This window comes from Eubalaena glacialis, chromosome 3 (assembly GCF_028564815.1).
Source record: "Eubalaena glacialis isolate mEubGla1 chromosome 3, mEubGla1.1.hap2.+ XY, whole genome shotgun sequence".
Taxonomy (NCBI): domain Eukaryota; kingdom Metazoa; phylum Chordata; class Mammalia; order Artiodactyla; family Balaenidae; genus Eubalaena; species Eubalaena glacialis.
The window spans coordinates 63,876,996-63,904,629 of record NC_083718.1 but is presented as its reverse complement, the minus strand read 5'-3'; the positions used below and the strand labels follow the sequence as shown (position 1 = coordinate 63,904,629).

The following is a 27,634-nucleotide window of genomic DNA, read 5'->3' as shown; positions in this document are numbered from 1 at the left end:
ACTTATATCCACACAAAAGCCTGCACACAGATGTTTGTAGCGTTTTATTCATAAATGCCAAAACTTGGAAGAAATGAAGATGTTCTTCACTAGGTGAACGGATGTATAAACTATGGTACATCCAGACAATGGACTACTACTCAGTACTAAAAGGAAATGATCTACCAAGCCATGAAAAGACACGGAGGAACCTTAAATGCTTATTACTAAGTAAAAGAAGCCAATCTGAAAAGGCTATACACTGTATGCTTACAAATATATGACATTCTGGAAAAGACAAAACTATGGAGACAGTAAAAAGACCAGTGATTGCCAGGGGCTGGGGAGAAGGAGAGATGAATATAAATAGCACAGAGGATTTTTAAGGCAGTGAAACTACTCTGTATGTTACCGTAATGGTGGCTACGTGTCATTATACATTTGTCCAAACCCACAGAATGTACAGCACCAAAGGTGTAAACTTTGGTGAACTCTAATGTAAACTACAGACTTTGGGTGATAATAATGTGTCAGTGTGAGTTCATCAGTTGTAATAAATGTACCACTCTGGGTCAAGGCTATTGATAATGGGGAGGCAATGCACGTGTCAGGGGAGGAGGTATTTCAGAAATCCCTGTCCCTTCCCCTTGATTGTGCTGTGAACCTAAAGCTGCTCTATAAAATAGAGTCTATTAAACAAGAAAACAACAAAAACAAAAAGCATAATGTTCATAATGCTAGATCATTAACTCATTATTCAGCAGCACTTGATCTATTAAGTTATATACAATAATGTTTTGCCAATTGTCATGTTATGTGTAATCGTTTCATCTTCTTAGAATGTTAGCTCCATGAGGTCAAGGACTGTAGCTTATATAGTCATTCCCTAGTGATATGTCTAAAGGTAAATATATATATTTTAGCAAAGGAATTACATTTAAAGTCCTTAAAGTATGATGCAAAGAAATAATACAGTGTAGAAAGTTTTCTGGATTTTAAATGTAGTTAAGCAGGTATCCAAGAAATATTTCTTAAATAAATAAATGAAGGAATAAAAGGTGTTTTCAATTTACTGACTCTAAACATTAAAATTTCAGTTTCTTATACTGATTCTGAATATAAGCATCCTTCTTTCTAAATGTGATTGGTTGGAAAACATAAAATAGAGAATGAAATAAAAATAGTTTAAGAAAAATTTAGGCCACAAACTAAATGTAGGAGGAAAGGCATGTTACATTACCCTTTGCTTGACTTTCAAAAGACAGGTCAGATGCCTAAACTACTCTTCCAGGTATGTTCAGTTAGTTGCAAAAGTGCTGTAAGTGCTATTCCTGTAAGTCACTTCTGATTAAATCTTCCCTTCCTTAAGCAAAAACAGAGTACAATCTAAGCATATCTAGGTGAAAAGGGCCATTTGGAAAACAGGTGTCCTTGCGTCAGAAAAACCAGGGAAGTCTGTGACTGTCCTACCATTCTGTGGGTTTGTTCTCATCCTAAAATGACGATGGAAAGAGCGACACAGATGTTTTGTTATTAGGGTTTCTGGGTGCCGAAGGCTTATCAGAATAGAAGGAAATGAGTAGGGAAAATAAATAAATAACAGAGGGGAAAAATGAAAATAATGGTGGTGAAAGCATGGCACTACTGATACAATTATACCTTTTCATTAGTATTAGAAAATAATAATTTCAAAATGATTGTACCATTGACAGTTTATTATAGGAAAGAAGATTTAGTTTGTGTCTAGACACCCAATAAGATCAATCAGCTGTTTACACTTGAATGCAGCAAGGCATATCCCATCACAATACAGTTAACTGAATTGAGTCCTATTGTTTTAATTCAGTGATTACGTTAACTGAATCAGACAATACATAGAAATTTGCTTTATTGTGTACTGCCATCTTGACAGGGAGAAAAAGGGATCTTATAAATAATGGGTTTAAAACATAGATGAAGATTTATATTTAATTGCATCCTTGGTGCATCCCCTAAGAATAGAAGCAAATCAACATCTCAAGGTTAATAAATGTTTACAAGTAAATTATGTATTGAGATTTAGTGATACCTGTACTCCTGCTACTAATATACCAACAGCAACAAAACCAACAGTAACTATCATTTCTTGGGCGTTTGCTGTATGCCACACCCTGGGCTCTATCCTTGTGGCAGATACTTAGATTGGGTCTCTCAATTTCTATTTCATCCTCCTTCTGTTTGGTAGCTAGAAAGCTACAAACTACATTTCCCAAACTCCCCTGCAGCTAAAGCTCTTATTACAAATTAGGCTCCACGAATCAGATGCATCCATGTGAAATTTGGAAGAGAGAGGCAAGACAAAGGCCACCTTCTTACTGCTCTGAATACTGGCAAGCAAGTCAGAGAGATAAGTGTTTGTAGTGGCTGGACTCAGCCTTCCAGTGTCTTGTCATCAGGTTCACGGCTGTGAGGCTGCAGTTATGTCAGCAGTTGTGGCCGAGGTGGCATCAAGAGCAGCTGCCTGACCTCTGCATAGTAGTGTGGTGTGAAATCAGTGGCCCTGTGGCATCCCCTTCCTTCCACTGATTTCCCCTGTATTAAACCCCTTTCTTATTGAAACACCTAGTTTCCGTTTTCTACACTGAACTCTGATGAAACAGTCCTTTTGATATATTGTCTCATTCAATGCTTACTGTGAAGTGTCATTATTTCTATTCTGCAAATGGGGAAAATGAGTCTGAGAAAGGTAATTTTTCCTAAGTCACAAAGTTGGTAGGTGGAGAAGTTAGGGGTTTGAACTCAGATTACTCGACTCCAGAGCCTGTGCTCAGAAGCAGTATACTCCTCAGCCTGCCTTATACTTTAGATTCAAATTCAACTTGAAACTTTTGACTCACCTTTGAACGCAAGCCCAAATCAAGGAAAAAGCTAGTGAAAGCTCAGCTAATTTCTCTTTCTACTCATCATTTCTGTATGCTTATAGACTTTGGACTGACTTAGAAATAGAAATGCTGGTCTTGTAATAGTTTCAGCTTAGTCAGAAAAAAATAAGAAGTGTGTTCTCCTGGGAAGTCACTTCTCAGAAGTTTTCAAGCTTCCAGTTTTAGTAAAAGGACGTTCGATATCTTAGAGTAATAAATTTTTACCAGTCATTGAAAAAAATATAAGATATATCTCTGGACATAACTAAGGAAAGAAAAAAAACACCTGCAATCTTGATAATTATAATAATAACCAATTACCTGATCACAAAGAATATAAAGACAGTATGCATATTAGAAAAACCCAGCGTTCCTGGCTAGGAGATTAATGTTCTGTACACCAAGCTATGCAATCTCAGGCAAGTCACTTCCTTCTTTAGGCCACACTCTCCTCATTGGTGAAAAACAAGGGGGTTAGATTGGAATCTGAGTTCCTCAAAACCTAGAATCATGAAATGTTAGGGCACAAAAGGGGTTTAGAGCGGGACTCTCAATCTTTGTCACCTCACGGCACACATAGACAATGCTAATTCTTGTGTGACATGCTGAAGCCACAGCAGGAAGCCGTTCAGGATTGAAGGAACTGCTCTGAGGCCTCCGAGGATCAATTTCTCAGCTCACTTGTGGGGAAGTCTGAGCTTAGAGAAACACCAGTTCAGCCTCATCAGTTTCCACGTGGAGAAACTAAAGCGAATTTACAACAACCTGTAAGTTAAAGTATATGGTACCGATGTATATTATCAGTTGTTACACTCATATATTATTTAATAACTTTTCCCCAACTGGTCCCCCCTTCAGTTCATTTTCTACACAGCAACCAGGGAGCTCTCTTAAAAAATACAGACCTGATCACGTCAGTCCCCACTTTCCCTCTCATTGTTCTTAGGATAAAGACCCATGTTCTTTATCATAATAAAATAGCCCACTAGGCCCTGCATGTCCCAACCTCTATTTCTCCAGGGTCATCTCACACTATTCTCCCCAATGCACTTTATATCCCTATTTTCCTTTCCTAAAACGGCCCAAGCACTTTCCTGCATCAGAGCTTTAGACTCTGGGGTCCCTTTTACTTTCCTCCCTAGCTGACGCTTAACTCATTACATAGATCTCAGCTCAAGTGTCATTTCCTTAAGAAAACCTTCCCTAATCTCCCTTCTACATCAGGTTCCCCCACTACATTTCATCCTTTCTTTTACTACACAGCACTGATGACATTTTGAACTCGCTCATTTCTTTTTGTGATTATCTGATTAATGTCTGCTTTCCTCATTAGACTCTAAGCTCTGAAAAGGGCCAGCGTCTCTTTTGCTTTTACTGTCTCCTGAGTGCCTACTGCAGTGTCATAGGCCATTTATGAATAATTGTTACCAAGACCTGACACTCTCACTGGAGAAGGCTGGAAAATTTTCCATGATGCCAGGACAAATGATTTAAGAGTATGTTTCAATTAAATATTTGTTTAATGAATAAATTTATGGTTTTGTTTGGGCTATATGTAGGAGTCTTCCTGGCAACTCTAATCTTTGAACTGACATAGTTCTGTACATCAAATTTCTTATGATATGAAATATGGGTATGGTGATGCTTTATTCTAATTAATGAACAATATGGTCATTCACTTAAAAGCTTTCAGTACAAATATTCTTAATTTTTGGATCGTGGAATACTTAAAAGCTTTGGACACTTTTTTCAAGAAAATGGATACATTCACAACATTCTACGAACAATCTCAGGCAGTTAGTCCATGGACTAACTCTATGAATAAATTTCAAGTGCCTAAATAGGGCATAAAATGACTTTTTCTTGATCCTTTTGACTTGATTTGACTTGATCCTTTGATACCTTTCCAAGTTCACCTGCCATTCTCTAATATTATTTTAAACTCTAATATATCACAGTCCGTGTGGTTTCCCAGAATATACACCATTTCCCTTCCTGGAATTCCATTCTTACTTTTTCTTTTTAACATATCCTCCAATACTTGGAATGAAGCTTGTATCTTCCAGGAGCCTCACCTGACTCCCATGCTGGGAAATGGGTACCTCTTGACCATGACACCTGGTAGAGATCAGCCTCTTAGCATTTACTTCCTAATGTCAAAATTATAGTCTTTCCTGGAGAATTAAATTCTTTGAGTGTAGGGACCACGTCTTAAACCCCCCAACTCCCCGCACCCCAGTGTTTGGAACAGTGAAGGACACAAACAGGTCTTCAATAAATGTATGTTAATCTGAACTGTTGAAGAACAATAGTAGAAGAGCTAGGAGAACCCATAGACAATATCCTTCAATTGAGAGGACAAACTGGAATACTAATAAATAAATTGAACATCTACAATGTATAATCGTCAACAAAGGCTATTAACACAAAAGATGCATAACAAAGGTATTTTACTGTTAAAAAAATATCTAGTCTAAGATATCAGTGTCAGTATGGGTGTCCATTACAGAAAATCATCACACAACCTATAGAACAATGGATTCTTTATTAAAATAGTTTGAAGGTAATACTCAGAAAATGTGTCATTACGACGCCCTCATGGAAAGGTTCAGTACCATGCTACATGCTACTGCTGTACAATGTTTTACAATTCTCCTTGCCCCATGAATAGTAAGCTGCAGATTTCAGCTCTCAGGTGGTGACTGTACAGTAACAAAAAGTTAATGTATAACAAGCAAAAAGGAGAACTTTGCACAGAAAGTTATGTACACTGATATTCCAAGCAAAGAAATTAGTTTTGCGGTTTTAAACCTGCAGTTGTTATTCATTTACCCAACAGATAAGGTATCTGTAATTCTACAGTTGATACCAAAGGGGACCAGTAGTTAGCACTGGAAGGATGACCATTCGTGACACAATAGACTATGAGCATAATGCAGAATGTGACTGGGAAGGGTCCAATGAGATGGCCAATTCACACATTTCTGTTTCACTGGCTCTAGAACTCCTCTCTTATGCCAGATTCACGGGCTGTCATAAGTCAGATATTGCAGCACGGGGTTGGGGGGTGGAGGCAAGGGACGGAAGCATTATCAGAGGATTCAGAGAATAACGATCTTTTAACACCCCCTCATCCCTGCTGAGAGGTGATATGCTGATTTCCTCTCTCAGCCTCATTCCAGCCCCCACGCCGCCACTCAAACCGCTGGGAGAATGAGAGATATCACTGATGGAGCAGACTATGTTTTGTATACAAAATGCCAGGAGCAGTAACAAAGACAGAAAAACACCAAACAAGAGTGGGCTTACAACAAAGATCGGCGCTGTCATTTATGCTGAATTTAAAAACAACAACAACAACAACAAATTGAATTATGTAGGAAGAAAGAAAATTTTAAAACCCTTAGAAACAAAAATGGTGTCCAGCACAGTTGTGGGTACACAGTGCAAAACGTAAGTGATAGAACTATAATGTGGTGAAATATGAGAGTATGGTCGAGACAGGGAGAAAAGGGAAGAAGGAAGCAGAGAGAGACAGTATTTGATATTATTGGGAGAAAAAAACACCCAGTGCTGCACATTTGTCTCAAATAATAAACAAATCTGTGGTTTTTCAAAGAATCAGCCATATTTTCTAAGGCAGACTTCCTAGCCTATTCCTACATTATGAGATAGAAATTTGGATGCTGCAGCGATTTGGGGGCACCTACATAGGTATTCTGTATAAACTAAGCAAAAACGAATGTGCTTATCAATAATCACATATGAATTCACCAAGAGTTCTGCCAAAGCCCTGCTGACAATGTAAGCAGCCTGCTGGTTGTGCGTTTTTTGAGGAATAAGGAATTTTAATTTTTCATCTAAAACTGAAGGGGGACAAGTTCATGCATAAAAATATAAGTTAATGAAGATAAAACATAAGTAAATATCCAATTATCCTAATTATTGATGGAAGCCAAATATTCTTCCCCCAAGCTTAATTTTCTGCTCTCACCCATCATTCCATCGCGAACTCTATAGAAGTAATACTCATTACATTTAAGATTGTAATATAAAGGTGGTGAAGTTAGAAAGTGTAAATTCTGGATCCAGACTGCCTGGATTCAATCTCAATTCTGCTACGTTCTAGCTGTGTGACTCTGGGAAAGTTGCTTAACCCTTCTGTGTTTCAGTTACTCATCTGCAAATGAGGTAGTAACATTTACGTCCTTGAGAGATACATAAGTTAATGCATGTAACACACTTAGAACAATGCTTGGCACATAGTAAGTACCCCCTGAAGCTAGTTAACATTGACACCATATAAATACATAAAAATACAAAATTAATAAGCAAATGACACAAAGGAGTTAATACAAATAAATTTCATCACATAGGTATCTTTTAAAATTAGCTACAAACATGATTGTACTGTGTTCTTAACTCATTATGACATAAAGATTTGTCCAATATAAGATTTTTTAAAAAAGTAACTACAGCAGTTTGGATTTCATCTATACATGCAGCAAGAAAAGAATGTGCGACTCTGCTGTGAACAAGATACTTTCATGGTGTTGTTTAGTTGCTACCTTTGTGGCTAAAGGAATGTTCAGGTTAAAGGAGAACAGGAAATAGCTACCATTGTCATTCTTTCACAGAAAGTTACAGAATTATCAAAGGAAATTGCTTACACAACATTAGTATTTATGTGATAGTGGAGGTATTTGACGTTTGAAGATTAAAGTCCTTTCAGGTTTCTCAAGAAGCTTTCTATAACCTGCAGAATCTCAATACATTTGTTCTTGAAAACATTAGGAGGAATATTTTCCTTCTGCTAGATTATTCCTCTGTTTTCTCTCTTGTTAAAACAGAAATGTCCATAACTGTCTTATGGGCAAAGAAGAGTAGTGGGTTTAGCAACTTTTCCTCTGACACCAAAGTGGGAGTAGTAGTAATATTTTATGAATGAAACAGAGGATGAATTTGATTAGCTCAACAATGTTTTAGGCTCCTTTCTAGGCCCTCTCTAAGGACCTTCAATTAGTCACCTGAGAGTTACTTATTAACTCAGATCATGCTTAGTCACTGGCTAAAAAAATGAAGGATCATGTAGACCAAAGACAAGAGTTCAGGGTCAAACTGCAGAGAGCAAAGGACAATGAATGGATGATTATACTTTCCTCCTCATTCTTTCAGAGTCAGGGAAATGAGGCGACCAGGCAGCCTTTGGAGGTACTAATGTGAATGCAACATCAGATGTGCTAGTGAAGACACAAATATCTCCAGTTAAAAAGGGCACTTTGTTTCCCTTACTTGAGATCAGGATCCGAGCCATGAAACCCTTATGAGTGCTGGGCTTGGTACCTTTTTTCTTTTACAGGATGCCTGTACACATAGCAGACACCATGCCAATGCTATTCTGGAAGTTCTTTTGACTCTAGGATTACTGGAAATAAGAGTAGCAGTGAGCATATTTATTTATTAGTTTTAAATAATATTTAATTCAGAGAGGTTACTAGTTTAGCTACACATTTCTATCACTAGAGGATTATAATTCTGGGATGAGTCAGTCTTTTACCTTCTAGTTTGTGACTTATTTGGGTCCCTTCATAATTCTTAATCGCGTTCATTTGATCGTAAAATATTTACTTTAAGTCCACAACAAGTATTTTTGTGCTCTATAAGAAGATGGCTAAAAATAAATTTAAGAGCAAAAGCGCAAATATTCCACTTGGATATATATTACCAAAAAAGTTAAATGTCACGTGGTGAACAGGTTGCACTTAATAGACAAATGGTTGCTGGTCTCTCTCTGGATTTCAAGTGCCCTTGCTAACCTCTTCACTTCTCCATTCTGGTAAATGACCAAGAATTGACCATACTCATTCAAATTCATACGTCAACGTAACTGAAGATCATCACGGTGAAGGGCTACAAACTAGAGACAAGCACCACTCAGTGGGAATGGAAGGACATTTTAATTTTTAAAAATTTTTACTGGAGTATAGCTGATTTACAATGTTGTGCTTTTAACAGTCGGCAAAGGGAAGTTTTGCTTGTCTAGATAAAGTGTGTATTCTCACTCCATCGCTATTGGCTTATCTAGCTTTGGCCTCTCAAACCTCAGCTAAAAAAGGAATCATCCATGAGTTTCATTTTACTGCCAGGTGGTAGACGACAGAGTTTATACAATGAGACAAGAGGCTGGAAAACAAAAAAACAAAGAGGACCAAGTTTAGCTGCTATGGCACTGAGGCTAGCTAGCACCTGGGTACTGACCTTTGGATTGCTTGCAAAGGAATACAATCTGATACTCAGTCATAAAGAGCTACACTAAAAATGAAAGGCTTCTTTTATTTATACCTAAAAACGTATTATTTGAAACCAGATCTGTATGTGCTTTGTATTTGGTAAAAATAGAAGTAAGTGGTTTCTGACAGTGAAATTATACCTAAAGGTTTAGCTTTTTTTTTTCCTGGCCGCGCCGCCACATGGTTTGCAGGATCTTAGTTCCCAGACCAGGGATCGAACCGGGCTCTGGCAGTGAAAGCGCTGAGTCCTAACCACTGGACTGCCAGGGAATTCCCCCTTATAGTTTTAATTTAACTGGGATATTGTTTGTGAAAGAGCTTAACAGTACTTACACTTAATGGGCACAACATAACAAAACTTATAGTCTTCCTGTTGACTCTGATATATTTATTTTCCAACAGCCAAATGTAATGGTAAAGATTATGATAATAATGATAAATATAATATTAACTAATAATATTTATTGAATACTTCCTATTCTTATTGATTTACATAGATCAACTAATTTATTTCTTGTAACTACCCTTGGAGATAAGTATTACTATGTTCATCTTAAAGGTGAGGGAATTGAGCCACAAGATTTAGAGCAACTTCCTTAAACAGCTAGTAAGTAGCAGAGCTGAATTTAAACCCAGGTAGTGTGGTGCCAGATGTACTCACTGTACTGAGAACACTTAGCGTGGTACCTGGCACAAAGTGAATGCTTAATATTGTTATCATTACTTTCAATATTACTAGATTTAAGAAAAATGCATTGAGTGCCTAAGCACTGGGAAAGTAGCAATGACAAAAAAAAAAATGCAAGGTCACTGTTCTCATTAAGCATAGCATTTAGTGGAGGAGATAGATATTATTCAAAGAATTGTGCCCTGTAAAGCAGAAATGATTACTTGAAGTAGAAGAATATTTCTAAATATTTCAGACCACTAACTGACAGGGGATTAATTTCCAAATTACACAAAAAGCTCATACAGATCAATATCAAAAAAACCAAACAACCCAATCAAAAAATGGGCAGAAGATCTAAACAGACATTTCTCCAAAAAGACACACACAGATAGCCAACAGGCACATGAAAAAATGCTCAACATCGCTAATTATTAGAGAAATGCAAAGCAAAACTAGAGTAAGGTATCACCTCACTCCAGTCAGAATGGCCATCATCAAAAAGTCTACAAATAATAAATGCTGAAGAGGGTGTAGGGAAAAAGGAACCCTCTTACACTGTTGGTGGGAATGTAAATTGGTGCAGCCACTATGGAGAACAGTACGGAGGTTCCTTAAAAAACTAAAAATAGAGCTACCATAGAGCTGCAATCCCACTCCTAGGCATATATCTGGAGAAAACTCTAATTTGAAAAGATACATGCATCTCAATGTTCACTGCAGCACTGTTTACGATAGCCAAGACATGGAAGCAACCTAAATGTCCATCAACAGATGAATAAAGAAGATGCGGTATATATACACAATGTAATATTACTCAGCCATGAAAAAGAATGAAATAATGCCATTTGCAGCAACATGGATGGACCCAGAGATTATCATACTAAGTGAAGTCAATCAGAGAAAGACAAATATCATACGATAGCACTTATACATGGAATCTAAAAAAAAAAAAAGAATTTATTTACAAAACAGATATAGACCCACAGACATAGAAAACAAACTTACGGTTACCAAAGGGGAAAGAGTGGGGGAGGGATACATAGGAATTTGGGATTAACCTATACAGACTACTATATATAAAATAAACAACAAGGACTTACTGTATAGCACAGGGAACTATACTCAATATTTTGTAATAACCTATAAGGAAAAAGAATCTGAAAAAGAATATATATATGTATATGTGTGTGTGTGTGTGTGTGTATATATATATATATATATATATATATATATATATATATATATATAAAACTGAATCACTGTGCTGTACACCTGAAACTAACACAACATTGTAAATCAACTATACTTCAATTTAAAAAAATAATAATAAATAAATAAATATTTTAGACTGCTATACTGGATGATTAAAGCATATGCTTCTATTGTTCCTATTATCTATTCACTTAAACTCTGCTGCCTGGTTAAAGTTTTGGAAACTCCACTTTGTCAGGTCATTGCCCTATTCAGAAACCTTTGATTGCTTCCAGTTTTCTAGAGCCTAAGTAGCCACTGTGTGTCATACATACCAACAAACCCCCATCCTCCATTTATGGCAGACGTTAGTATTCCACGATGGCGTATCTTTTTCTCTTTAGTTGTGGTCTTGCAATCTTATAATAAATCAAGGGTTGGCACTTGAATTGGAACCCGTGTTGCCATTGCTGACCCAGTTTGTTGGACAGACGTATTCGTTCTGGACTCAGACAAACGGGTTTAAATTTCAGCTCTCGGCCACTTATCTGTGGTGTGATGCTGGGCCAAGTCATTTCAGCTATGGGAGCATCACACTCCTTACGTGTAAAGAGGGGATAATAAAAGCTACCCAATGAGGTTTTCAGGTAATGCAGTTAAGCCATTTAGCACAGTGCCTGGTATGCACTGCTCAGTAAACTGCAGTTGTTATTTTTATCACCATAATCCTAATGTTCATTCTTGCCATCAGAGAAAAAAAGTCTTCAGAAACCTCCATAATCTAGCTCTAATTCACATTTCCAAATTTATCTCCCGTAACCTACTGAAGGAACCCTCCACTTTAACTAGATTTGGGGAACTCATTGTTCTCCCAAAACTAGCCTGCCGTTCCCTCTTCCTCTCTGCATATAAAAATCTGCCTTATTCCTCAAGACCCTTCTCAAGTGCAATTTCATTGATGAAATTCCCCTGATCCCTTCAGCCACAGTTGCACTGCTCTCCATTATACTATCACCATACTTACTGTCTGTTCCTGACATTTCATCATACCCTCACTGCCTGACCGCATTCTCTTATGCTGATGTTTAATTTTATATTACAATTTAACTGTATATGTGTATTTATCTTGTTTTCCTAGCTAAATTTTCAATTCCTTGGAAGGCAGCTATGCTAACCACCATATCACCAACACTTCAACTCCTTAAAGGCTGGAACTATATAATATTTGTGTCCTCAGGATAATACCTAATCAAATGATCGCACATTATCATCAGTGAATGAATGAAATAAAATGTACGCACATGTGTTTCAGTTAACTTAAAAATGAGTCATGGATTAAGAAGAGAAAATTATCTTTTAAGTCTTCATATGATGTTGAAGGACTCAATGTTATAAGAAAAATCTCTGGCTTTCTACTTTGAATTAGATTATTCTTCCTTTGCTAGTCATACTTAAAGATTTTTTTCTTTACATTCACACCTATATCATCATATTTGAGCCTGCGTAGTATAAGTGTTAGAAGAAGACTCTACCTCTCCAAACAAATTAGAAAGGCTTTTTGTTTTTTGTTTTTATATGTGTTTTTAAAATTTGTGCAGTTTTCTTTAATATGCATATAATCATCACTCAGTACTAAAGAAATCTCAAATAATTTATATTCCTCTTTGACCTAAGAAACATGATACATGTTTTTCATATCGGGTTTGAGTAAAATTAGGAATCCAAAGGCTCCATAATCACATGTAACTTAGCCCAGTGGCTCCTGTCACCACTCTGCAGGTGCTATGGGATGGGGCCGGGATGACATTTCACTGCTCTCTAGCAAAATGGGAGAAATCAGGGCACTAAAGCAGTGATGAACCAAGGGCTGGCAGGAGTAGTCCACTCTGAGGAGGGGACAGTAGTTTCTTACTGACATTGGAACTGCCTGTACAGGGTAAATAAAAAGCAGACAAACTTTTAGTGGATTCTACTATTGTTTTAAAAGTATCTACAGAAAATGCAACCACATTTTGTCTGTACCTGTAGCAGACTGCTTCTACTATCGTGCCCTTGGTGTGTCATGGCAATAAAGTGAGCTTTGAGTAAAGCTAAATTTATCCAATTGAAGAGACAGGCCATTATTGTGCAATTAAATGATGTTGGCAATTAAATGTCCTTTCAAAACAAAATGATGGTGATGATGGGAAACAATGTTTTTTTTTTGGCCACGCCACACAGGCTTATGGGATCTTAGTTCCCTGGCCAGGGATGGAACCCGTGACCCCTGCAATGGAAGTGTGGAGTCCCAACCACTGGACCACCAGGGAATTCCCAGAAACAATTTTTTAAAATACCCTCATTTGGTCAATTTTTTAAAGTTGATTGTTATGCCTATCCCCAGTGTGGGCTTTGTTACTGTTGCTCATTGCTTGGTTTATTTTTGGAAATGTCCCTAGTCTTTGAAATTCCATGTCTGAGAACAATTAACCAAGACAACAACTTGACCTAACAGAGTATGCGTGTGCAGTGACTTTTGGCCTAAGGCAATGGTTCTCAAAGTGTGGGGCTCTGGACCGATGGCATCAGTGTTAACTGGAAACTCTAGAAATGCAATTTAGATCTACTGAATCAGAAACTTTGGAGCGGAGACCAGCAATCTGTGTGTTTAAAAAGCCCTCTAGTGGATTCTGCTGCTGATAAGTTTGAGAACCACTCAACTTTCCAACTAGGTAGGGAAGATGAAAAAGTGCTGAGCCAAAATGCCTGGAGATTTTTAAATGCCCCTGTAATGTCCAGTGATTCTTCATCTAATTTATTTTGTATGGATTTGCCATAGTTATTAATTAATCAATATTTCCAAAGGAATTAATCTAGATTTATTTCCTAGAATCTATAGTGAATGACTTTATAAGTGCCTATTCAAAGTGGGAAAAATAATGCTAAATATAGACCTTAAGTGATTAGGCTAATTACTCTTCAGAATGAGAAGTCAGTCAATCTAAAGAAAGTTGGAGCTGAGGCTGTATCTGAGGAACTGAAAGACCTGTGGACCTTTGAACTCCCTTTGTGCAATGTCATTTCAGTCATTATAATGATTGCACGGTTATTATAGTATTAATGTCTATAGAAATTTCCATGAAGTAAACAGGTATTACGACTGTTTAGGATAAATTATTCCAGCACTTTATTAATAGAGATCCGCTGTCTTGAATAAAAAATTAAACTCCTACCTATGCTAAATGAGGGAAATATTGGAGATCCATTTATTACTGAGATAGTGTGAGGACTGTCTGGGGTGAAAGTAACTGAAGTAATCTAGCAAGGAACATGAGCTCCACGTATGGCAGGATACAGGAGGGAACGTGAAATTGTGCCTTACAGATTCTTTTATCCGAGAAAATAACCAATTCTGATGAAATACTAACTGGACTGTAAAGAATTATAATTTGATAGCCTAATGCTTCTTATATTTTCAGGATGTTTTTAAGGTTAATGTAGAGACTTTGAAATATTATGTTTGAGAAGGAAGAAAATTCTATGCAAACCATCAGCTTTCCACATGCACATGTATCAGCTTTGACCTGCATACACAGTCAGCAATAAAAGATGCCGGCGGCGGTAGACTTTTCTGACAACTGGTAAGTGGAGGGAATAGTGGGATGTGGCCCTTGAAAGTAGGGCTCACCCTCATCAGGCTGTGACTTTTCAGCCATATGAAGAGAGAAAGGGGGATGAAGGTGCACTGACCCCATTCATGATAACTTCTCCCAGTTCCCCCCTGCACTGACTCAACAGACATTGACTAAAAGCCTGCAATATGGTAGGCAGGAGCTAGAGAGACAAATATCTATGAGAGGTCCAGGCCCTCAAGGCACTTACACAACCAGCAGGGTGGAAAGACATGACTTAGTTCCTGGCACAACTGTGAACCCCATGCCCAAGCTAATTTGTGAGTGCAGATTTGAAGGATCTGAGAACTGTTTTCAGCTGTGAGAGACCCAGGGCCTCTGTTCTTGTTAGCCTTAGCACAAATCAACGCTCACATGTACACACACATGTACCCCAGGCCTCTAGTTACTCCTGGAGGGGCATCTTGTCAGCCTCAACATTGAGCCTTCCCCCAAGAAATCCAGGTCCTCAACCAAGTCATGGCTGCCTTCTTCCTGAGAAGCCAAAGATGTCCCCAGTCAGAGACTGGGACTCCCTTGGGAGTGTAAAAACCCTTGGCTGCAGCTGAATCCATTGACAGAGGCTACAGATCCCCTCAAATTTCAGAGGTTTTTCCTATTTCCAATTCTCACTGAATCTCCCAAGCAAAATAATCCCTTTGCTGGCTTGCCCACAGGGTCTAGGTTTCCCTCAAAAGCAGAATCATGACCAACTTTTTCCAAAAAGTCTGAAGGGCAGTGGTTTCCAAATGCTAGTTTAATTGTTAGCTATATCAAAATCACCTGCAACATTAAAAAATACAGATACAGGAAGCTCATCCAAGACCTACTTAACCCAGAACTTTCTGTGATGGAGCTCCAGGCTCATGTAGTTTTAAAAATTCCACAGGTGATACCGATGCGTGCCATCAGCTGGGAACCACTGTACTAGGGCAGTGGTTCTCAAACATTAGGGGCATCAGAATCAAAATACAGATTCCTGGGCTCGAGCCCCAGAATTTCTGAGTCCATAGCTCTATGGTGGGGCCAGAGAATTTCATCCCCACCAAGTTCTCCGGTGATGCAGATGCTGCTGATCAGGGGAGGAGCTTGAGAACGACCGTACTAGGGAAGGGCAGGGGCCAACTCTACCAGAAAGCCGGTCCCTGGCTAAACACCCCTGTTACCCTGTTGACCTCCTATGGCAGATACTGCTCGTCACCTCCCCAGTGCTCGTTCTCCCTTTCCGCATTCTAGTAGAAACTTGATTTCGCTGGAGGTACTCATGATTCTCAACTAACAGAACTCCATTTACTAGCTTCCCTTGAAGAAGGGGGTGCTTGTAGAACTAAATTCCAGCAAATAAATCATAAGCAGAAGTTGTTGGCTGGGGCTTCCGGAAAAGCTTTTTAAAGCAGGTGGGGAGGAGGGTGCTGCCTGAGCTGGCATTTTCCACCTTTTGCCCCCTGCTCTTCCCCTTTTTCAAGCCTGGAACACAGAAGTGATAACTGTAGTTCTCACAACCATCCTGGGATATATTATACAAAGAATCTGGGAAGTTCCCTCACTATTTAATACATTAATATTTCTGCAGCAGTGTGAACAGTCACATTAAGTGGGTTATATAAAAATTATATATGTGGGTTCTGCATTCACGGGTACGAAGGGTGGATTATACTATGCCATTTTACATAAGGGACTTGAGCATCCACAGATTTTGGTGTCCTGGAAACAATCCCCTGTGGATACCGAGGGAGGATCAGGTTAGGCTTTGCCCTCAAACTTATGAAAAAGCTTTGGTTTCCAGAAATTTTAGCATCGCAAGGATGGTAGTCTCTCAGAGTACCACCATCTTCACTTGGAGATGGGAGTTAATCTAGTCTCCTTCTCCTTGGATGTGTTAATCCTTCACATCCAATCAGTCTCTGGGGCTGTCACGTCTATCCCCCTAAAAGTCTTTTGAAGCTTCCTGCTTCTGGCTATCCATACTGTCACAGCCGTTCAGACTACCATAATCTTTCCCTGAATTATCTTAATAGCCTTCCTCCTAGGTCTGTCATCCTCCCAACCCCGCTTTGATTTGCTCTCCACACTGCAGCCAGAGTGACGCCTATAACATAGGGATGATTGTGCTAATCCCCTGCGTAAAACATTTCTATTGCCCTCTGGATAAAGTTCAGACGTCTTAATATGACTTTACAAGGCCCTTGCTGGTTTTTCAACCCTTATCTGTTGTCATTTTCCATGTCAAGGTCAAAGCCCCTGCCTTACTAAACTATTTTTAGATCTCTTAGAGAAAGCTATTTGCTCTTGTCCTTGTACAAGTTGCTCCCTCTTGGACAATGTACTAGTAAAAATCATAAATCTTCGTTCAACACAGAAACTAAAACTAAAGATAAATTATGAGTATTAGTGTTCAGAGGCCTACACTAACCACAGCCAAGAAATCCAGGCCTGTCCAATCATCTTAAACACTATACACCTATGTTTATTTTTGGTAAATGCTTGATTCTTTTTTTTCTAGAGTGTACCAGAACAAGAATCAATGCAGAAATAATTACACATCCAAATTCAGACTTGTTTTGATTGACTAGTCATACATACAATTAAATATTTTATATGTTTCTTAAATTTTTATTTTACAACCACAGAAGTGATATAACCAAGTTATAGAACATTTGGAAAAGAAAAACAGAGGAAAGACCCATATTTTCATCATTCTAGAAAACAATTACTATGATTATTATCTCCTAGAAGGTGAGCTCCGTAAAGGCAAGAGCTATGCATACCCTGTTTATTGCTGTGTCCCCAGTGCTGTTTTTAGTTTAAAAAAATGTAAATATCTGGATGAATGACCGATGAATCTGGATGAATGACTGATGTATCATTTTGGTGTACAGAATTCAAAATTCAAACATACTTGAATTTTCTACCATATACCTATTAGGCAACTTTGAGAATTTCAATTACAGTATATGTAAAGTGTTGAAGATAATCAGAGAAAGACAGTCCTGGGAACAGACTACAGAAGTAAAATGAAAGGCAGAGGAATATATATATTTTTTCAATAAAGCTTTGGGAGAGATAAAGAAAGCAAGGAGAAAGTAAAACTGACCCTCAGAAGTATCATCAGTGACATGGGTGAGAGGAGGACTAATGCTGAAGGGGATAGAGGGGAGGCATACACAATGCAGAGTCACAACATCAAAAAGGCATCACACATTTTCATGGACAACGGAAAGCCAACAAATGACTTTGCATAAAGAATACATGCCATACAATAAAATAAATACGTCAGTATCTTGTTAGAACTGTAGGTGGAAGCCATCTAGAAAAGTTTCTGATGAGCAAAGGAATGAATGAATCAATTAAATTAGAATCTCTACTTACTATCTTCAAAGGTGTCAGGGTCACGAAAGTCAAGGAAAATCTGAGGAACTGCTCTAGATTGTAAGAAAGTAAGGGGAAAACTAAATATAACGCATGATTCTGACCTGAACCCTTTTGCTATTAAAGATCCATTGGTTATTGACTGGCAAAACTTGAATGGAGTTTGAAGATTCAATAGTGGTAATGTATCAACATTAATTTCCTAATTTAGATGCTTGTGATGTGGTTATGTAGGAAAATGTCCCTTTATGTTAAAAAATACACACTAAAGTACCCAGGAAAATGGGACATTATGTTGGCAACTTAATCCCAGACATTTATTTTTTAAAAGTTTTGTATACTAAGCTTGAAATTACTTTTTAAAAAAAATTAGGATCTTTAAAGGTGGGTCTGAACATCAGTATTTTAAAAACTGTTCAGGTGATTCTAACATGCAACCAAGGCTAGAAACCACTGCTACAGAGTCTTCATTATCAACCTTAAAGAAAAAAGGTTACATACTTTTGTACTGAGTACATGAACTACAATTTATTTAACCAAACTCTTCTGTCTTTTCTTTCAAAAATGACTTATTAAAGAGTTTTTATAGGCCAGGCAAGACAGGATCTCTTCCCTATGAGTACTAAGTCTCATGGGGAAATATCTACAAGCAAATAAAATGTGCTGTAATAATAATAATATAATTGTTATCATTTGTTCAGCAATTACTATGTGCTAGACACTATGCCATCTGAAAGGTCAGGCACTGCTATCATCTTCCTTTTACAAAATGAGGAATCCTAGGCACAATGAAATAAGTAACTCACCCTGGAGTACAGATCTATGTTGACTCTTGACTACACTACTGTATTAGAGGAAAGCAAAGTGCTATGAAAACACACAGATGGACCTCCGATGCAGACTATGGGTGCCATGGAAGCCTAATCAGAGGAAAGAACATCAGATGTATCTTTAGACATGCACTCTATTTCCAATTTTAATTACCACAAATATTTCTTAAATGAACATCTGTGCAGAAAACTTTCCATTTCGTAGTCCTGCTGCTATTCCTACTCCTTTGGTGAGATTCTAAGAAGTAGAATTCTGGGACAACGTGTATGGAAAAACCCCATGGCTTTCAATACCTGCTGCCACATAGTTGTCACCAGCAATATGAGGGTAACTATTTTACTGTAACCTTACCAGAAGTGGGCACTGATACTTTAAAAATTCTTTTCCATTAGTGGAAAACGAATATTTCTTTATTACAAGTTAAGCTAAACATTTTTTCCATTAATGCTTTCTCTAAAGCACAAATTTAAGATCTTCATAATTACTACCAATAGAGTCTCAGTGCATGTTACCAGCAAAATAACATCTTAGAATGTCTCATACTATACAGATGCTGTCATTTTTCCCTATAACCACAAAAGTGGCTGTGTCACAACAGCAGCATCTAATGAAATCAGATTTCAATATTCATGCTAAGATCCTTGACCTCTAAAACTCTGTGAGCTCATTGAGGACAGAGGAAATATCTTGCTTGATTTTGAAATCCTATCACAATGTTAGCAAGTAAAACACACTCTATAACTGTTTGCTGTAAGAATAAGTAAATAAAATCATGGATGGTGACAAAATATAAATGGAAACCATATTTTCTGAGCTCTACACATATGACACAAAAAACCTAGGTCAGTAAACATCACATGAGAAAAAGGAGAAGTAGGTTGCTCCCTTCTTTCCCTTCTTGCCATATAATTAGGGAACCCGTGACACCAGTGTGCTGATGACAGTTCTTGTTTATACCTTTTGTCCTAACATCCTGCTGATTAATTCTAGATTGGGCGATACATTTCATGGTCACTCTACATCTAAAGGATGTTCCTTTAATGAATAGTAGATCTAAGTACAAAGTGCTTCCCTGATCAGAGAGCTTGTCCTTGTGTCACTTTAAATTTCACTTTAAAAACCTATGAGCAGATAACTCTTTGGGCCTCATAGTGTTTTGTTTTGTTTTAATAAAATTTTACCACGTAAAGCTAAGTGACAATCTGCAAATAGTTAATCCCTAACTAACAGAACATCCCTTGATGGTATCAGCACTCTTAATTTCATTTTATTGATAAGAGAAGGGAGGCATGGAAAGTGACTTATTCCAGGGCACATCAAGTATGAATCATCAGCAAGGTGAAAGGAGGCTGTTGGAGCTCCAACTTCCGTTTTTTGATTAATTCTCTGAACCACACAGGCATTAATTTGCAATTAAATCTCCTGTGCAGTTTGGTTAGAAAGATTTTAATCATTTAGTAAATGGCTCTGTAAACTGCAGGCAGTAATAATCTATTTCAAATTGTATGAGCAAAATCACAGGCATACCTTCAGTAACATTTTTTAATGGGCATAAAATCCATGGTTAATAATTTTTCAATTTCACTGAACAACAACAGTCTGAATTCAAGCCTCACCTATAGGTCCTAAGTTATCAGAAGGTAAAGGGAATATTTATAAAATAGGTTAAAGTATAAAGTAAATATTCAATCCTTTGTGTAATAAAAATAAAATTTGTTACATTTTTATGTTCCAGAAGTATGCATGTCTACATTTCATACTACGGTGCAGTTTGGATAAGATTTTAGCAGATTAACATCTTGGATTATAACAGAAAATCTTAATGGAGCTAGCAAAGTCACTCTTTATAGCAACTAAAACAAAAACTCACAGAAATAAATTTAATAGGCTATATGTCTAAGATATAAAAAAAGAGGCATAAAAGAAGAGGCATACCATATATGCAGTTGGAGAACTATTATTATAGTTATGTCACACCCACATTAATTTATAAACACACTGTAATGTCAGTCAAGGTTCCACTGGCATCTTGTGGGGTGGGTTAAAGCAGGGGTCCCCAACCCCTGGCCCACAGACCGGTACCTGTCCGAGGCCTGTTAGGAACTGGGCCGCACAGCAGGAGGTGAGCGGTGGGCAAGCCTGCAAAGCTTCATCTGCCGCCCCACATCACTACTCATAGCTCGCATTACCGCCTGAACCATCGCCCCCCATCACTCGCCCTACAGCCTGAACCATCCTCCCCCTCCCCTCACAGTCCGTGGGAAAATTGTCTTCCACTAAACCGGTCCCTGGTGCCAAAAAGGTTGGGGACTGCTACGTTAAAGAACTTGGTAAACTCAAGTAAAGTTCATTTGGAGGAATAAATTTAAGAGAATGACCAAGAAAACTTTTTAAAAGTATAAACCACAATAATAAAAATAGTATTTTGCTGGCACAGACCAATAGAATAAAATTGAAAGTTCGAAACAGGCACAGGTGTATATAAGTATTCAATAAATGAGAAATAACAATGAAAGAATAAAAGGATTTAATAAGCAATGTTGTGACTAGATCCATACCTCACACCATTCAGCAAATTAATTCCAGGCTAGTTGAATATTTCAGTGCAAGAAAATGAAAACGAAATATTGGGAAAGGCTTTAAAGATACAAAAAAAAAAAAGACTGATAGATTTGATATAAAACATATTACTCACTAAAATAAATATGTATTAAGAATATCAATCATTTTTCTGTCATTCATGCTTTAATCACTTAAATTTATCATTTGTCTTTTAATTTAATTTAGCTCCTCCTGACACAAAACTATAAGAAGTTAAACTATAAGAAGTTAAAAATACCAATCTTTTCTTTAAGGTCTCCTTCCCTTGGCTGTGAAATGACTTTCTTAATCCCAAACCACACCAATTTTTCACTTATATCTTCTTATAATTCTTTTCACTGTTTCTTATGTTAATTACACAGATGAGAAGTCAAAATATGGCCTCGTCCTCTATTAACTGTTTGGTTTGAGGATGTTACTTAACCTCTCTGAGTCTCAATTTCATTTTTCTGATAAAACAGACATGATAATGCCAACCTATTAGAGTTGCTGTGGAGATTAAAAAAATAATTTATATAAAGCATTTATCATATTTATTACAGAACCTGGTATATAAAAAGTCAAAACAGTCTTTGTTTTTCTAAGTTAAAATGGTAGCTATTACTTTTAATGCTATCACATTGCACAATTTCATTGATAAATCCTCATGACTAGAAACCTAAGGTAATGGTGTTTTTACCTGATTTTTAAATAAATTTCACATTATTTAATCAATGCTATAGCTTTTTACTTTTTAAGTCTTTAAACCATACTATATGCCAATCAGAAAAATACCTTAGTTCTTTGAAGACTACCCCATTACTACAGCATCTTACAATTTGGTCTTTTAAAGTTGCAGTCTGAAGTTATCAGATGGCCAAAGAACATTGTAATCCAAGAGTATTAAAAGGTTCCGTACACACTAGACCTGCTGAGATTATTTATGAGTTTGAAATATAAATAGGATGCTTACCCTTCTTTATCTTACCTCTAATGGGCCATCCTCTGGCAGATCAGTACAGTGGACAGCATTCTGGATCTTAGTTTTACCAAAGATTGCTCGGAGGGTTCCAGGGCGTAAATGCCGGGCAATTTCCTATTAAATAAATACACATTCACATATAGATTAAAGTCAGCCATGTAGTGTCAATTTAAAAAAAAAAATCACCAGCTGTACGAAATACTTTCATTAATTATTCATTACATGTACATGTATACATTGTTGGTAATGATTTTTCCTGGAAACAGGATGAATGCATGAAAACTGAGCAATGAAACTTCTCAGTTCACTCATAAAGCTTTTTCTCTGGCCCAATGTAAAGTCCACTGCAATCTATGTTGAGGGCAATAATAATTATATCTCTTTTTATCAACAGATTATGGGACTCACATAAATATGAACCCAGTTCATTACTGTGAAAAACTTGTATTTTATAAAGACAATAGAGATCCTAACAATTTAATTTAAAATGAACTAGTTTGATGGCACTGATTGCAAAAGACTTTTTAAAATGTTACAGTTGTATCAGTTTAGTGCTATCTCACATTTAGGGGGAAAAAAATGGTTACAAATGACTCATAAAATTTTGGGTAAAAGAAACAAGAGGTTAAAAAAATTGAAGATGTGGGAGTATCAATGACCTACTTAATAGTCTTTGTTTTTCTAAGTTAAAAATTTTCTAAAATCCTATTTTAATTTTGAAATATATTATACATACAAAAAAGGCATTTACTACACATGAATATTTAAAAATAATAATGAAACAAATACCTGTGTACCCACTACTAAGCTGAATTAAAATAATATTACAATAACTTTCAAGGCCCCGGTGTGCCCCATCTTCATTCCATCCCATCCCTATCTCCACCCAGAGGTTACCATTAATATCAATTTTACTTAAAGATTCCCTTGTTTTACTTAGTTTTCAAGGCATTGTTTTTCATATTTGTCCATGTAAATATGTATAACTGTAATTCATTTGTTTTTATTACCATATATATTCCAATGTATGATAGAGCATACTTTATCCATTTTCCTGATGATTGACATTCAATTAATTTCTTCTCTCTCTCTCCCTACCTCTCTGTCCTCCCACCTCTCTCTCTCTAGCTCACACACGCTCACGCTCACGCTCACACACACACATGATCACAAACAATTCTGCTACAAGCATTCTTGTACATGGTGCACATGTGCAAGAGTTTTTCTGGAATCTTGGGGGCACATACATATTCAGTTTTGCTAAGTACTGTCAGACTATTTTCTTAAATGGCTGTAACAATTTGCCTTCAACCATCAATGCACAAGAATTCTCACTATCCATATCAAAGCCAGCATTTGATAGTGGTTGACTTTTTACTTTTGCCATTAGGCAAGTGTGAAATGGTATCTCATTGTGTTAGTATGAATTTCCTTGATAACTAAAGAAATTGAGTGTCTTTTCATATATATCCTTTTCTGTAAAATGCCTATTCTTGACTTTTTTCCATTTTTCTATTGGGTTATTCTTTTTCTTTTTGTTATTCTTAATACATTCTGAATTCTAATTTTTTGTCAGTTAAATATGATGCAAATATCTTTTCCCAATATGTAGCTTGTCTTTGAGTTTTCTTTATGTTTTCTGATGGACAGAAATACTAAAATTTAATGAAATTAAATTTATCAATTTTTTCATTTAAGATTTGTGCTTTTTGTTTCTTAAGGAATTATTCCCTACTCCAAGTGCATAATGATACTCATCTCTATTGTCTTCTAAAATCTTTAAAGTTTCGCCTTCCACATTAAGTTCTTGATCCACCTAGAACTGACTTTGGTTATCATGTGAGGAAGATGTCCATTTTCATTTTTCCCATATGGATATTTAATTGCCCTAGCACCATTTGTTGAGTTATTTCTCTCTTTCCCCCGCAATCTCCAACGATAGCTCTGTTATATAAAAGGTTTCCCTGGATGTATGGGTCTGTTTCTTGGTTTGCTATTTGATTCCATTGGACTTTTTGTCTATTTTTACATCTATACTGTCTTAATTATTATAACTTTATAATAAGTCTTCATTTGGTAAGGCAAGTCCCCCAGATTTTGGTTTTGAATGCATTAAGTTTGGGTTGCCTATTAGACATCCAAGTGAAGGTGTCAAATACATGATTGGCTGAGTCTAGAGTTCAGAGGAGTGTTCCACACTGCAAATAACAATTTGGGGGTCAACAGCATATATATGGTATGTAAAGTTACAGGTTAGATGAGATCACGAAGGCAGTGAGGATAAACAAAGGAGAGGAAGCACAGGGACACCATGCCATTAAAAAGTCAAGGAGATGAGGAGAGATGAATAAAGAAGAAGACTGAGAAGGAACGGCCAGCTTGGTAAGAAGAAATGCAGCAGCATCCTTTCCTAGAAGATAGTGAAGAAAAATGTCAAGGACAGAGCGTTATCAACAGTGTCAAATGCTGCTGTTAAGTCATATAGGTTTAGGACTTCCCTGGTGGCGCAGTGGTAAGAATCTGCCTTCCAATGCAGGAGACACAGGTTCAATCCCTGGTCTGGGGAAATCCCACATACCACAGAGCAACTAAGCCCGTGTGCTACAACTACTGAGCCTGTACTCTAGAGCCTGAGAACCACAACTACTGAGCCTGTGTGCCTACAGCCCGTGCTCCACAACAAGAGAAGCCACAGCAATGAGAAGCCCACACACGTCAACGAAGAAGAACAGCCCCCACTCGCTGCAACTAGAGAAAGCCCGCACACAGCAAGACCCAATGTAGCCAAAAAGAAAATAAATTAAAAAAAAAAAAGTCATATAGGGTTAAAGACTGAGAACTGACCACTAGACCACGTAGACCACGTGGAGTCACTGATATCCTTGACGAGAGCAGTTTCAGAGGAGTGGAGAAAAGCTAAAGACTTATTATTGTGGTTTCAAGAGAGAATGAGAGAGGAAGAAAGGGCAAAAGTGAATACAGGCAACTACGTTGAGGAATTTTACTGCAAAGGGGAGGAGAAAAATGGAGCAGTAACTGGAGAGAGAAGTAGAATCAAGAGAGGGTTTTTCATTAAATGCTGGAGAGGGTGTGGAGAAAGGGAACCCTCCTGCACTGTTGGTGGGAATGTAAATTGATACAGCCACTATGGAGAACAGTATGGAGGTTCCTTAAAAAACTAAAAATAGAACTACCATACGACCCAGCAATTCTACTACTGGGCATATACCCTGAGAAAACCATAATTCAAAAAGAGTCATGTACCACAATATTCACTGCAGCTCTATTTACAATAGCCAGGACATGGAAGCAACCTAAGTGTCCATCGACAGATGAATGGATAAAGAAGATGTGGCACATATATACAATGGAATATTACTCAGCCATAAAATGGAACAAAATTGAGTTATTTGTAATGAGGTGGATGGACCTAGAGTCTGTCATACAGAGTGAAGTAAGTCAGAAAGAGAAAAACAAATACCATATGCTAATGCACACATATGGAATATAAAAAAACGGTACTGATGAACCTAGTGGCAGGGCAGGAATAAAGACGCAGATGTAGAGCACGGACTTGAGGACACAGGGGAGGACAGGGAAGCTGGGACGAAGTGAGAGAGTAGCATGGACATATATACACTACCAAATGTAAAATAGATAGCTAGTGGGAAGCTGCTGCATAGCACAGGGAGATCAGCTCGATGCTCTGTGACGACCTAGAGGGGTGGGATAGGGAGGATGGGAGGGAGGCTCAAGAGGGAGGGGATATGGGGATATATGTATACATATAGCTGATTCACTTTGTTGTACAACAGAAGCTAACAACATTGTAAAGCAATTATACTCCAATAAAGATATTAAAAAAGAGAGAGAGGGTTTTTTGTTTTTTTTTTTTTTTTAGGGGGAGGGGATGCTGTTTTAAAGTGGGAGAAATAATAATACCTTTCCAGGCTGATAGGAATCATCCAACAAAGGGAAAAACTGATGAAACAGAAAGGAGAAGAGAGAATTGCTGGAGTGATGGAAGCAAGTGACTAAGTAGAGGAGTTGGCCTTATATCTAAGAGTGTGGGACATTCACCCTGAGCATCAGGACAGTAAATGGGCCCAGTTATAGCTATGTGGGTTTATGTAGCGGCTGGAACTTATGGAAGTTCTTTCTCTATTTTTAATTTTTATTGAGATATGACTTACATAGGATAGCATGCATAGGTTTTGAGTGCACTGCCCCATGAATTTTGTCAAATGTAGATACTTAGCAATCACCATCTTAAACAAGATATAGAACATCTCTAAAGTTCCCTCTAGACTTTACTTTTTTGACTCATTCTATTTTCCAGTGAAAAAGTCAGCAAGATTGTCACCAGCTGAGAGGAAGGATGGGGAAGAGGTTTGGGGGATCTGAGGAGAGAAAAGGAGGTACGAGACATTTTAAGAGAGCAGAAGAGTGAACGGACTAGAAAAATGAATGTGACTGCTCAGCAGCACTAAGGGCCCTCTTGAGGTTAGTGATCACGAACCTAAAGGGTGATCTTTCAGGACAGCTGAGTGTTCTCCAGTCATGGGTGCAGGCAAAGGTTAGGTAGAAAGCTGAATTTAATGAGGGTTGGGGTTTTACCAAGAGAAAACAACAAAATGAGAGAGGGGTAAGGGGGCTGAAAGTGTATGTAAGGAAACTATGATAATGATAGACAAAAAAAAATTTTAACTGAGGACGAAAGTAAGTGAGGCCCTGGGGGGGGGAGGGGGGTTAGAGACAATGAAAAGGTAGATCAATGGATTAGAGCTCCTAGTGGGATGGGATGATTATGGAAATCGGTGTGTTAGAAGAAATGAGCTGGAAAGTTAAGAGATAGGATACTTGAAATTGGAATTACTGGAGGTGCACAGAGAGGGGGTTATAGATATTTAGAATGACCAGTTTTAAGATATAACCATGGCTGAGGTCAGGTGGAGGGCAAGAAGGTTAGAAGAAAGGAGTACAACAGATGGAAAGGTAAGGTATGGAATGGATTACCTGTATGAATATGGAAATCACCAAAAATTATGACAGGTGTAGCGTATGGTGCAAGGATGCTGAGCAGCATTCACACCTGTGATTCCATCGCTTAAGCAATTTTAAAGGCACGGGTTTATTTATTAAGTCTTACTTCCAAGGTTTCTATCAAATGTCAGTTATAAGTTTATCAAGTT

At 37.5% G+C, this 27,634-nt stretch overlaps 1 protein-coding gene across 6 annotated transcripts in view; it reads right to left on the bottom strand.

Annotated features, from left to right (window-relative positions):
* Positions 1 to 27,634, bottom strand: part of NME7 (NME/NM23 family member 7) — a 251,720-nt gene that overhangs the window by 31,493 nt on the left and 192,593 nt on the right. For 4 of the 6 annotated variants that reach the window (XM_061183128.1, XM_061183125.1, XM_061183126.1 and 1 more), the window contains one exon: positions 22,449 to 22,556. In XM_061183128.1, coding sequence (XP_061039111.1) covers positions 22,449 to 22,556 — 108 coding nt within the window. Of the gene's footprint in view, positions 1 to 22,439; positions 22,557 to 27,634 lie in introns of those variants that run through there. The other 2 variants (XM_061183130.1, XM_061183129.1) reach the window with 1 other exon arrangement.